General features: G+C 41.4%; 1 protein-coding gene and 1 long non-coding RNA gene across 4 annotated transcripts in view; one reads left to right on the top strand and one right to left on the bottom strand.

Annotated features, from left to right (window-relative positions):
• Window positions 1–12,322, top strand: part of gmip (GEM interacting protein) — a 108,581-nt gene that overhangs the window by 3,751 nt on the left and 92,508 nt on the right. For all 3 annotated transcript variants that reach the window (XM_062971035.1, XM_062971034.1, XM_016994990.2), the window contains exon 2: window positions 5,629–5,769. In XM_062971035.1, the coding sequence (XP_062827105.1) occupies window positions 5,629–5,769 (141 nt within the window). The remainder of the gene's footprint in view (window positions 1–5,628; window positions 5,770–12,322) is intronic.
• LOC134296342 (uncharacterized) lies at window positions 4,991–7,715 on the bottom strand. Its single transcript, XR_010003055.1, has 2 exons — window positions 7,513–7,715; window positions 4,991–5,909 (listed from the first exon to the last, which is right to left on the bottom strand). It is a non-coding gene; the product is annotated as an uncharacterized LOC134296342 (long non-coding RNA).

The following is a 12,322-nucleotide window of genomic DNA, read 5'->3' on the forward strand; positions in this document are numbered from 1 at the left end:
ATGTCATTTACGGCAATGATTCACAAACTTGTATGCAGAAAAGAGACTGGACCTATAAAGTACTTGTGTACTTGTTTATTTAAATGTCTTACCTAGCTCAGACCTCTTCCTGACTGGAAGTTAAAATACGCGCGCAAGGTGTCTTATTAAAGCAGAATAAAGTCCAGTTAAACAGCTAAAAGGGTAATGAGTGTGAACCAACATAGACTTAAGTGCACTTAACCTAATTGAAATGAATCGACTTACATGCACTTAAGTCTGCATTGGGCTGGAGCCAAGTGATGTAATAACTTCTAATCCTCTTATGTAAGGGCGGGCAAAGTGCAATCTCTAAATATTGCTGGACCGGTATTCCCAGCACACCTCACCACTGGCTGTTCTCTGCCAGGACTGATTGGAGTTGCGATCCAACGATATTAGGAAGGCTGCCATTTGCATGCCCAGTCTCTTTTACCCCAAACTATTATATGATATTGAATGTTATAATTGATATTTTTAGACTTCTGATGTTTCAAGTATTCTGCCTAATCTGCAATAAATAGAACATGTATTATGAACAAATCCATTTTCTTTTTTTATTGTGGAGGATTCGCAAGCTGCTACAATGGCTATATGTCCTTGTTTCCAATAATTCATTAACTATATCCTGCCTTTTAACAACACTGGGACTCAAGGTGGATTCCACAAATTAAACACACACATGAAACTATACAGATAACAGAACTTTTGTGTCAGATTCTTGCAGCCAGATCTTGAGAAAAGCATTCAACCTTTAAGAATATTGGGAGGGGGAATATAAAATCACTTAAAATTGTTTGAGAGTGGTGCATAGCGAGCTGTCAATCCTGGGGGTCCCAGAAGGGGCAGATTGGGCATCAGGGTTTAAGGTTTTTCAGCCCTAGATTAGAGAGCAGATTTCTTCCTGACCTTCATCCTCCTCCTCATCCTACTGTCATTACTACCCACCACTATATTTGTTTTCCACCTGGAGCCCCCGATGGCGTAGTGGCTTGAAAGTTGGGTTGCTGAGAAAGTTGGGGAGAGCACGGATGAGCTCCCTCTATCAGCTCCAGCTCCATGCGGGGACATGAGAGAAGTCTCCCACAAGGATGATAAAACATCAAAACATCTGGGCATCTCCTGGGCAACGTCCTTGCAGATGGCCAATTCTCTCACATCAGAAGCGACTTGCAGTTTTTCAAGTCGCTTCTGACACGAAAAAAAAAATCCACCTTTTCTCCCCACCAGGACCATGTTGTCCATTTGATCCTTTAGGAACTGAAAATAAGGCCAATACAGCAGTTTTTGGAATTATGCCTTTCCCTAATAGTATGTTGGGGCAAGGCAGGGAGTTAAATACAAAAGTCTCTAGTAAAGCCTACAAAAGCCTTAATGGTCAGGGTTATACAACGGATGAGAACCTAGTTGTTGATGTGAATGGCTAAGTTTGCTGCAGCAATTGCCAATGAGTGCCTGATGGAGAGTAAGAGGCTGATGTCTTGGGAGTGAAGGCAAGTTGGGTGGACTTTGATAAGGCATATGAATGCCAGGAAAGCATCCACAGTGTTCAAGGTGCTGCTCAAGCCAGGCCAATGTCTTAAAAATAAAGGCACTGCTAGAGAATTTCCAAGAAGATGATGCCCTGTATTAATTAATGGGGAGATTTTCCCCAAATGCCCTGGGTCAGCCAACTCTAGCAAGGCAATATTGTTGTCCTGGGTGGCACATCTACACTGACTGTTTAGGTCAATTCCAAACCAGGATACCAGAAACTGGTTTCATTGTGCAGATGACTAGACTGGCCTCTTTGGGACCGGCTTGAGTCCCAGATGGTGATTACACAACCACTGAAAGTGGCTTCAAACCAATTCCAGGGTCCGCAGTATCCTCTTGACTGCTGTAGAGTTGTTGCTGTTTATTCATTCAGTCACTTCCAGCTACAGTAGAGTCTCACTTATCCAAGCTAAACAGGCCGGCAGAAGCTTGGATAAGCGAATATCTTGGATAATAAGGAGAGATTAAGGAAAAGCCTATTAAACATCAAATTAGGTTATGATTTTACAAATTAAGCACCAAAACATCATTTGACAGAAAAAGCAGTTCAATGCGCAGTAATGTTATGTTGTAATTACTGTATTTACGAATTTAGCACTAAAATATCACAATATATTGAAAACATTGACTACAAAAATGGCTTGGATAATCCAGAAACTTGGATAAGCGAGGCTTGGATAAGTGGGACTACTGTATTTGTAACCTCATGGACCAGCCCACACCAGAGCTCTCTGTTGGCCGTTTACAGTGTATTTTTCAATTCCTTCTACAGAAATGCATGTATGCACATAAGTAGAGTGCTCCTGGTGTCCGCATCCTGCTGAGTTGCTTTCACCCTGCGTTGTGGTTTCACACTGCAGTGCTCTGTTGCACTTTAAGAGCTGTATTTCAGAGAATCCCCCAACTCTGAATATCTTGGTCTAAAGGGCTTAACGTTTTCTGCGGAGCACTTTTGCGGCATGCATTATATTAGCCACCGCATTTTGGAGCTGACTCCAACCTGCATTAAAGGTCAGTGTACACAGGGCCCTGGTTCATCAGTGAAATAATGATAAAGGAGAAAAGCTCTTGTTCTGTGCATTAACTATAAGCCACATTATCACAGGATGTCTATGCTGCTGGAGAAATTATACTGTTTAGCTGGCATTGCACCACCTGAGATCCGCCGGGATTAGCAGCCAATAATGAAAGGACCAAGGCAGTGACATCTCCGGCCCATCCTCTGTTTGGATATCAACCAGAATGGCAATGCCTTAAATCAAGAAACAGCTTCCTAAGATCTACAGAGATGCTCGCAGAAACATCTCAGCAAGCGAGAGTCCAAAAGTGGCAGGTTTAAACCCGGAATCTCAATCAGTGGCTGAGACCGGATGACAGACACAGTTGGAAGGCGCTGAACAGACTGCGCTCTGGCATCACGAGATGCAGAGCCAATCTTAAGAAATGGGGCTACAAAGTGGAGTATACAACATGCGACTGTGAAGAGCAAACCACAGATCACTTACTACAATGCAGTCTGAGCTGTACAATGGAGCACCTTCTTACAGAGACACCAGTCTGGTCAAAGGAAATCTGCTATAGTGCCAAGTTCTTAACTTCGTTTGTGTTTTTTAAAATACATTATAACTGTACCCTCAATTCACTTCTGACATGATAAATAAAAAACCACAAGTCAGCACCTAAGTGTCACCATACGGAGGCTGTGAGGTTTGACAGTCCAGTCTTTGGAGATTTTGAATGGCCATTGTGTACCTACCAACACCCTTTCCTTTATCCCATACTTGTTCAACCTTGAAACAAATGGGGAAATAGTCACCAGGTGGCGCTCCAAAACAGGATTGCCTTTCTCACCCTCTACTATGAGGTAACCAAATTTGCATCAACTTGCACTTGGCAGGCTGGATTTAGATCCTGTCCTCCATTTCCTTTCATCTAATTAATTTAGGCCCTGTCTGACCTTTGGTTGCATCGATTTCTGCTTGGCACAGAATGGTAGCAGCAAACCTTGAAACCATTTTAATTTTTATCATCTCCACCCTACCTTCCTGTAGTTATTGTGGAGAAGATGTAAAGTCGGTAGGAAGCGGAGACAAAAAGATTGCATGGCTCACATCCCAATACATGTGGCAGAACTAATATATTGGGCAAATAGGTTGATTTTTGCCAACACTGAAAGCTTTCAATGTGAAAACTTCTAGTTGAAATCCGAATGCTGGCATTTCTAGTTGTTTGTTTTTAGTTTTGACAAGTGTTGGCTTTCGGTAATGAGAAAAACTGAATGCCATTGCATGTCAGCTATTCATCAGTGAATAATTAAGGCATTGCAATAAATTGGTACTTAGAGAATGGGATGTGTATATATTGAAAATCCCAATAATGATGGATGTGTCAAAGACCTTCAATGATAATACAAATTAATAAGATATGGAGAGGAATCATAATAGTTCATTGAGCTTTGTATTTTGCTGGAAAAGAGAATGTTCAATTGATCATGTGTGTGTATGTATGTTTGTTTGTTGGTCAGTTGGTTGGTTTCACAAAGGCTTCTACATGGCTTGATGGATCTGGACCAAATTTAGCAAACATACCCATAATTGTGTTGTCGAAAGCGTTCATGGCTGGAACATTCAAAAACATCCAACATCCCAAACACTGTGTTGTTGAAAGCTTTCATGGCTGGAATCATTGGGTTGCTGTGAGTTTTCCAGTCTGTATGGTCATGTTCCAGAGGCATTCTCTCCTGACGTTTTGCCCACATCTATGGCAGGCATCCTCAGAGGTTGTGAGGTCTCAGGGTTGTTGTATGTCTTTCGGGCTGTGTGGTCATGTTCCAGAAGTATTTTCTCCTGACGTTTCGTCCACATCTATGGCAGGCATCCTCAGAGGTTGTGAGGCATCCTCAGAGGTTGTGTTCCATGCCTCCCAACCTCTGAGGATGCCTGCCATAGTTGTGGGCGAAACGTCAGGAGAAAATACTTCTGGAACATGGCCACACAGCCCGAAAGACATACAACAACACTGTGATCCCGTCCATGAAAGCCTTCGACAATACGTTGTGAGGTCTGTTGGAAACTTGTCAAGAGGAGTTTATAGATCTGTGGAATAATGTCCAGGGTGGGAGAAAGAGCTCTTGTCTGTCTGAGGCAAGTGTGAATGTTGTAATTTGCCACCTTGGTTGAATAGCTTTGAAGCTGGATGTATAGCAGGCATGGGCAAACTTGGGCTCGCCAGGTGTTTTGGACTTCAACTCCCACTATTCCTAACAACCTCAGGCCCTTTCCTTTTCCCTCTCAGCCACTTAAGCTGAGGCTGTTAGGAATTATGGGAGTTGATGTCCAAAACACCTGGAGGGCCCAAGTTTGCTCATGCCTGGGCTAAAGTTTGTGTGCTGGGAGAGGCATCTAGTAGTAATCCTTTAAAAAACTCTGCCCCACTCTTTCAAGGCAGAAGAGTTTTATTCATGGGCAAAGCATGGTTGCAGAGACAGCGGTTTCAAACTGAGTCCATCATTTTGAAACACCCTGTATTTGTGGATGGCAAAGGGGAGCTTCATGCCTCTTTGTCCAATTGTTCCTCTTTGCAAGTACCCACAGTCATTTTATATGTTCTTATGTAGCTGCCTTTCAAGGATGTAGTATTCCCAAATCTATGTATATGCCGACTCCCTGCAGCCTGAATGAGAAATTGAATTAGATTGGCTGCAAGGAAAATAGTCTCGGCCAGGAAATATGCTGGGGAATATCCACAGATATGGAAACAGTTCAAGAAACCAACTTCAAAAAAACCCTGCTGGCTCATTCTTCTCTCCAAATACCTCTCTCATTGCTGCATTTGTGTTATCTTGGTGAACACATATTTGAAAGCAGGCAGTTGCCAGAATAATGCATAGTTTCAGATGTAGATACATGGGATTTTGCTTGCGGGAGGCCCATACTCCCTCTGCCTTCTTGTTTTTCTAGTTAGGGATTGAAACAACAAAAAAGTACAGTTTGGTCTGAGAAGGGAAAACAGCAAGGCTTGCATATTTGTCCATCTGCCAAATATAAGATGTATCTCCTGTCATTTTGTTTTCAGGTTCCCCGTTTTCCGGCCCTGTCGACGTTAGATTGACTGACTTGCTTCAGACGGTCTCATCTTTTCTGGGCAAGTATCCAGCCTTGAACTGCAGGGAGGCCATTCAGCAAACCACGGCTGCCCTCATCACCTGCATCAATGGTAAGTTTTCTCTCTCAACAGAGTCAAGTCAAACTGCGTAACACCGTCAAAGAAATTTCGGATGATTGTTTGAGGATGGTATGAAAATACAGGATCCTGGCCTCCCCTATTCCTTCATGGGGTTAATTTCGCAAGTTCAGCTTGCCATGTCATAGAAATGAGAGCAGAGACATTTCCCACAATTAACTCTTCCATACATTTATTCATTCGTTTACATTTGCATTCCTGCAATGAGTTTAAGCAGCTTAAAATGTATCTACACTGTAGAATTAATGCGGATTGACACCACTTTAATGGCCAGGGATCAATGTTATGGAATCTTCCAAGTTTTACAAGATCTTTCGCCTTCTCTGCCCAAGAATGCTGGTGTTTCACTACAATTCCTAGAATTCCATAGCATTGAGCCATGTCAATAGCATAAATTTTACAGCGCCCAGGCTTAACCCATTAGGCTAAACTGCTAGCTGTAGAAAAATCCTGCCGATCTAAAAGTCAGCAGTTTGAGCCTGGGTTGGGATGAGCAGCTGCCATCAGCCCCAGCTCCCTGCCCATCTAGCAGATCAAAAGCAGAAATGCAAGTAGATAAATAGGTACCACTATTGGGAGGTAATAAAAAAGGCACCCTTAAGGACATCTATCAGGAGAACATCAAAGGACGGCAAAGCTCCTCGGCATAAAATATGGACCCCCTCCACCCGCCCGTGGCTGGAATTGAGCAGAGCCTCCAAGATGCCAGAAATAAGATGAGAAATGCCTTTACCTCTGTTTGCATGTATTGTCTGTCCTTGGTAATTGTATAACAACATTGAATGCTTGCCGTATGTGTGTTCTGTAATCCACCCTGAGTCCCCTCAGGGAGATAGAGCATAATATAAAGGAAGTATATATTAGTGTCTTCTGCCAACCTAGCAGTTCGAAAACATGCCAGTGTGAGTAGATCAACAGGTACCGCTCCGGCGGGAAGGTAACGGCGCTCCATGCAGTCATGCCGGCCACATGACCTTGGAGGTGTCTATGGACAACCCTGGCTCTTCGGCTTAGAAATAGAGATGAGCACCAACCCCCAGAGTCAGACATGACTGGACTTAACGCCAGGGGAAACCTTTACCTTTACCTTTTATATATTAGTGTAGGTGCACACATATTTGGTTCCATTATATAAATAAGGTAAAGGTAAAGGTTTTCCCCTGACGATAAGTCTAGTCATGTCCGACTCTGGGGGTTGGTGTTCACCTCAATTTCTAAGCCAAAGACGCCTTCAAGGTCATGTGGCTGGCATATAAATACACATATTAAAACGTATTTCTACAAAATACATATATTAACATACACAGAACAATGATTAAAATATAGTGGACTCAAGATACATGTTCAAAATTTGAGATTAAGTTCATGATCAAATTGTTGACCCTTTGGTTTTCTCACTGAAAGCTCTTTATATGACTGCTTGGTTGTTATTCATTTTATATCTATATCTATAATTACCATAACATTTTATTGATGTCTATTTTAGGGTTGATTGATTTTACTGTGATATTGTTTTATGTTTTTATAGCCAGTTTTATTTTATTACAGGTGCATCTTGCATTTCTGTTACATGTTGTTCTAGGGATTAATCATAATAACAACCCAAATGAAATAAAATATATTCAAATACAATTGATTTAAGGATATCAAGACAAAAAAACCAAACATGTTCCTCCCTTCCCCACCCCAAAAGTCAATCAACCAGCAACATCATACTTGCAAGTTAGGTTATGGGTCAGCGGCCTGTTTAAATAAAAAAGTCTTTGTCTCAGAGTGGAAGATTATCAGAAACTTGGCTAGCTGGTATGATTGCTAGGTCAGGATCATCTCTGGCCCTGAGGTTTCCAAGACAAAACCCGAGACCTAAGGATAGCCCTTTGTGACGTCATTAATCATTGTCTACAACATTTGCTCACAGCTTGTCATTCAGGTGCACACACATAATGACCCATACAGACAAAGAAACAGATACACACATGCAGAACATATTAATCCTATCTGGAAATTATGTAAGTCAGAAATCTTAGCTATATGAACTATTCCCATATCAAGATGAAAGGAATTCAGTTTTCAGAAGATGGAGAATCAGTCCTGGCACTGCATCTTTAACTGTGGGCCCTCTTTTAGCAAGTCTTGCAAATGCTGATAATAAATCAGCATTTGCAAGACTTGCTAAAAGAGGGCCCACAGTTAAAGATGCAGTGCCAGGACTGATTCTCCATCTTCTGAAGTAAATAGTCTAGATAAAATGTTTCATATCTTGCCCCCATAAATAAATGACAAGGAAAACTGAATTCCTTTCATCTTGATATGGGAATAGTTCATATAGCTAAGATTTCTGACTTACATAATTTCCAGATAGGATTAATATGTTCTGCATGTGTGTATCTGTTTCTTTGTCCCGGTGGTGATCGGCACACTGGGTGCCGTGCCAAAAGATCTCAGCCAGCATTTGGAAACAATAGACATTGGCAAAATTACGATCTGCCAACTGCAAAAGGCCACCCTTCTGGAATCTGTGCGCATCATCCGAAAATACATCACACAGTCCTAAACGCTTGGGAAGTGTTCGACTTGTGATTTTGTGACACGAAATCCAGCATATCTATCTTGTTTGCTGTGTCATACTGTGTCATTGTGTCAATAATAATAACAACAACAACAACAACAACTTTATTTTTGTATCCCGCCTCCATCAAATGATGGAGGCGGGACCACCACCGGGACCACCTGTACTGGTTTCTGCCAAAGTCTTTGCAGTTCGATCTTGAGGTCCTGATAGCGGCTGAATTTTTCCTGTTGTTTTTCATCAATTCGATTGTCACCTGGTATGGTGACATCAATAATCCAAACCTTTTTTCTGTTTCACAATTGTTATGTCTGGTGTGTTGTGTTCCAGAACTTTGTCAGTCTGGATTCAAAAGTCCCACAGTATCTTTGTGTGTTCATTTTCCACAACCTTTGCAGGTTTGTGATCCCACCAGTTCTTTACTACAGGAGATGATACTTGAGGCATAAGTTCCAATGAATCATTTGGGCCACATAGTTGTGCCTCTGTTTGTAGCCTGTCTGTGCGATTTTCTTACAGCAACTGAGGATATGATATTATCAGGCATGTAGCCAGGAAGGGGGGGGGCTTGAGGGGCTTCAGCCCCCCCTGAAATTCTCGGGGTGGTCTGCAAGAAGGCCTTACATTTATTTTTTAAACTGTCATGTTTATTCATTTCATGATCTGATCACCATGCTCAATATATCCCATATGCATGGGGAATTGGGCTAACAATACAAAAGGTTGGCTAGGGTAGACCCCCCCCCCCAAACAAAATCCTGGCTATGGGCCTGGATATTATTATTACAGTAGAGTCTCACGTATCCAACACTCGCTTATCCAACGTTCTGGATTATCCAACGCATTTTTGTAGTAATGTTTTCAATACATCGTGATGTTTTGGTGCTAAATTTGTAAATACAGTAATTAGTACACAGCATTACTGTGTATTGAACTACTTTTTCTGTCAAATTTGTTGTATAACATGATATTTTGGTGCTTAATTTGTAAAATCATAACCTAATTTGATGTTTAATAGGCTTTTCCTTAATGCCTCCTTATTATCCAACATATTCGCTTATCCAACATTCTGCCGGCCCGTTTATGTTGGATAAGTGAGACTCTACTGTATTATTATTATTATTATTTTGCTGAATGTGCTTCAGATGTTAGCATGGCATATTAACAGGTCCTGTCTGGTTCAGATATGAGTAGGTTCATGCTGCGGAAAGGATAGTTTTCGGATAGATCTGGCCTCTGATTTTTCAATGTACAAGGTGCTTTATAGAGCAGTGGTCACCTTCAGGTGTTTTGGACCTCAACTCCCAGAAATCCCAGCCAGCTTACCAGCTGTTAGGAACAGTGGGAGCTGAAGTCCAAAACACTTGGAGGCCCAAAGCTTGGGAACCACTTTTATAAAGGGAGGAGCATTCAGTCTATTGATCCGATATCATCACCGCACTCTGTTTTGTGGACATACTCCAGCAAAGCAGTAAACAAGGTCAGAGGACCCAGACATACACTGGAGATGGCTGGTGGAGGGAGCATTTGAATAGTAATTATTTAGAGTTACCATGTATTGCTTCTCTTTTTGGGATTGTTGCTGAAATCCCGAGTTCTCCTGCTGTGCTCCAGCTCCAGATAAGTACAATGAAACACTAATGAGTTGAAGATTTGATGGCATCCTTTCCAGAATGTTGACCAGGGGTCCTGCTTAGGTCATTTATCTGGGCCCAAATGGTGGCACCGATTTTGGAGTGTTTTTTCAATAATAGGATGAACCTACTCTTCCTATCGCACTATCCTGCTTTATCTAGCAATGCTGTTTTTTATGCAGAATTTTTGGACAAGAAAAAACAAACAATCCTGCAGCCTTACCAGCATTTTGGCAAATAAAGGGCCTGCATTTTTGTGGCTTGGAAAATGCAGAAGTCAAGACAAAAAAACTCTACTTCCTTTTTCTGACTCAGTCTTTTGTCACATTGGTTTGCAGTTTTTCATAACTTCCGAGCAATTAATATTTGAGGTCCAGGGCTATGAAAGTAGAATATAAATATGTATGCTGCCAGTGGCAAGATCCCACTCAAACCCCCTTTTAGGAAGGTGTTTTCATTTTTAAGTATGGTATAGTAGTATTGCTGAGGTGGGTGAACAGATTGGTGAAGTAATGCCAGGTATGGTAATGTCGAAAGCCGAGAACAAGTATGGAAAGTGGGGGAGAGGGAAGAGGGCGGGTGCTGGACAGGAAAACTGCAGTTCTGTAATCCTAGCACAGAAGCCCAAAAGTTAGCACAAAAATAAAAGTCAGCATTTTCAAAGCACCATTTTTATTTTCAAAAACTCCACAGGAAGCTATGCAATCATAGGTGTAGGTGTGACATCTCATTTGTTTCAACTGCCCTTACTTATCGAGGGACTTGATCTAGATTTTGCTAAATTACTCACTGCTCTTAAACGTGTATATTGGGAAGGTTTACATTCCTGCTTTTTAAAATGGGCACCATAGGTGATCTATCTCAGAGACAGACTGGGATGGTCAGATTTCGTTTTCTCAAGCACAGTGAAGACAGTTTAGAGAACGGACTACTGTTTTTGCTTCAATGTGCTTTTTCGCCTTTGTACAACTCTCATCAACCCCATCTAGCCAGGCCTGTGTTTGTAATGATTATTATTATTTACAAGGAGTGCTGTTTTGTTAGCAGAAAGGTAAAGTTAACAAGTAACACAAGTTGAGTATTCCTTCTCCAAAATACTTAGGACCAGAAGTGTTTGAGATGTTGGATGTTTTTTCAGATGTTGGGATATTTGCATATTCTGCACATAATGTGATATCTTGGAGATAAGACTCAAGTTTAAATATGAAATTCAAGTATGTTTCACATATACATTATACACATAGCCTGAATATAATGTTATACACAATAATAGTCAATACTTTGACCACGAAACAGCTTTTATGTGTATTGAACCATTATAAAGCAAAGTTATTACTAACTCAGCCACCCATGTTGACAATTTCAGATTTCAAAATTCCAGATAAGGCATGCTCATCCTGCAGTAACAGAAATATGCCATGCCACAAGTTGCCTGTGCCTGACATAATCATTACCAAACTTTTTTTAAAGTGGATCTTCTTGTAATCTAGTTGGGCTTTTGTGTTCTGAAGCAAGAGTGTGTTTTCAGGACAAATTCAGATTAATGATTCATTAAATGAGTTGGGGTGCTTACTTTGTAAACTGTGAGAGGATCAACAAGCTGGTGCAATTTTATGACTACAGAAGTGTGGATTGTGTAGCCCTCCAGGTTATGTTGGCCTACCAGCCCAAGAGAGCATAACTATTGGTGAAGAATACCAGGAGTTAATATCCAGTAGTTGCAGAGTTGAATGGGTGCTGCCATAGGGACCACCCATGCTAAAGTTTATTCTTCTATGGTATGGTGACGGTGTTCAGATTTAAAGACACAGACCCCCCTTTGACTTAGACTTTGTAGGGCTGCTTTTGCAGATCAGACTGTGGTCCGGTACAAGATCCGGATTCACAACCCGATTCCCAGTTGAAGGTTTAGGCCAAATAATCCATTTTCTGTATCCAGATTATCTGCTTTGAACGGGATTATATGGCAGTGTAGATCCAGCCTAATATACTACAGGAATCAATCCCACCTCAAACCTCAGGCATTTCTTTCAAATGACTCTCTCTCAAGCTTTAGGTCAACATTACAGATTTTGTCGACCAAGAGCTGGTGCATCAAAGTGGTTAAGCAGGTAAAGGAGGCCGTCTTGGCTTCAGTTTTTTTCCACAGCTGTGTAATGTCATGTTAAACAAGCCCCTATTCTCTTAGCTTCAAACACTAGCTGCAATACGGGGATAATAGGACTCACTTGCCTCACTGGGCTGTTGTATGGTAGTAGATGGAAGGTGTTATTTTTTTAAAAAGCTGCCTGGATAAAATAGTTTTTAAAAGCCCACTGAAAAC

Source organism: Anolis carolinensis, chromosome 2 (genome assembly GCF_035594765.1).
Source record: "Anolis carolinensis isolate JA03-04 chromosome 2, rAnoCar3.1.pri, whole genome shotgun sequence".
NCBI classification, from domain to species: Eukaryota; Metazoa; Chordata; class Lepidosauria; order Squamata; family Dactyloidae; genus Anolis; species Anolis carolinensis.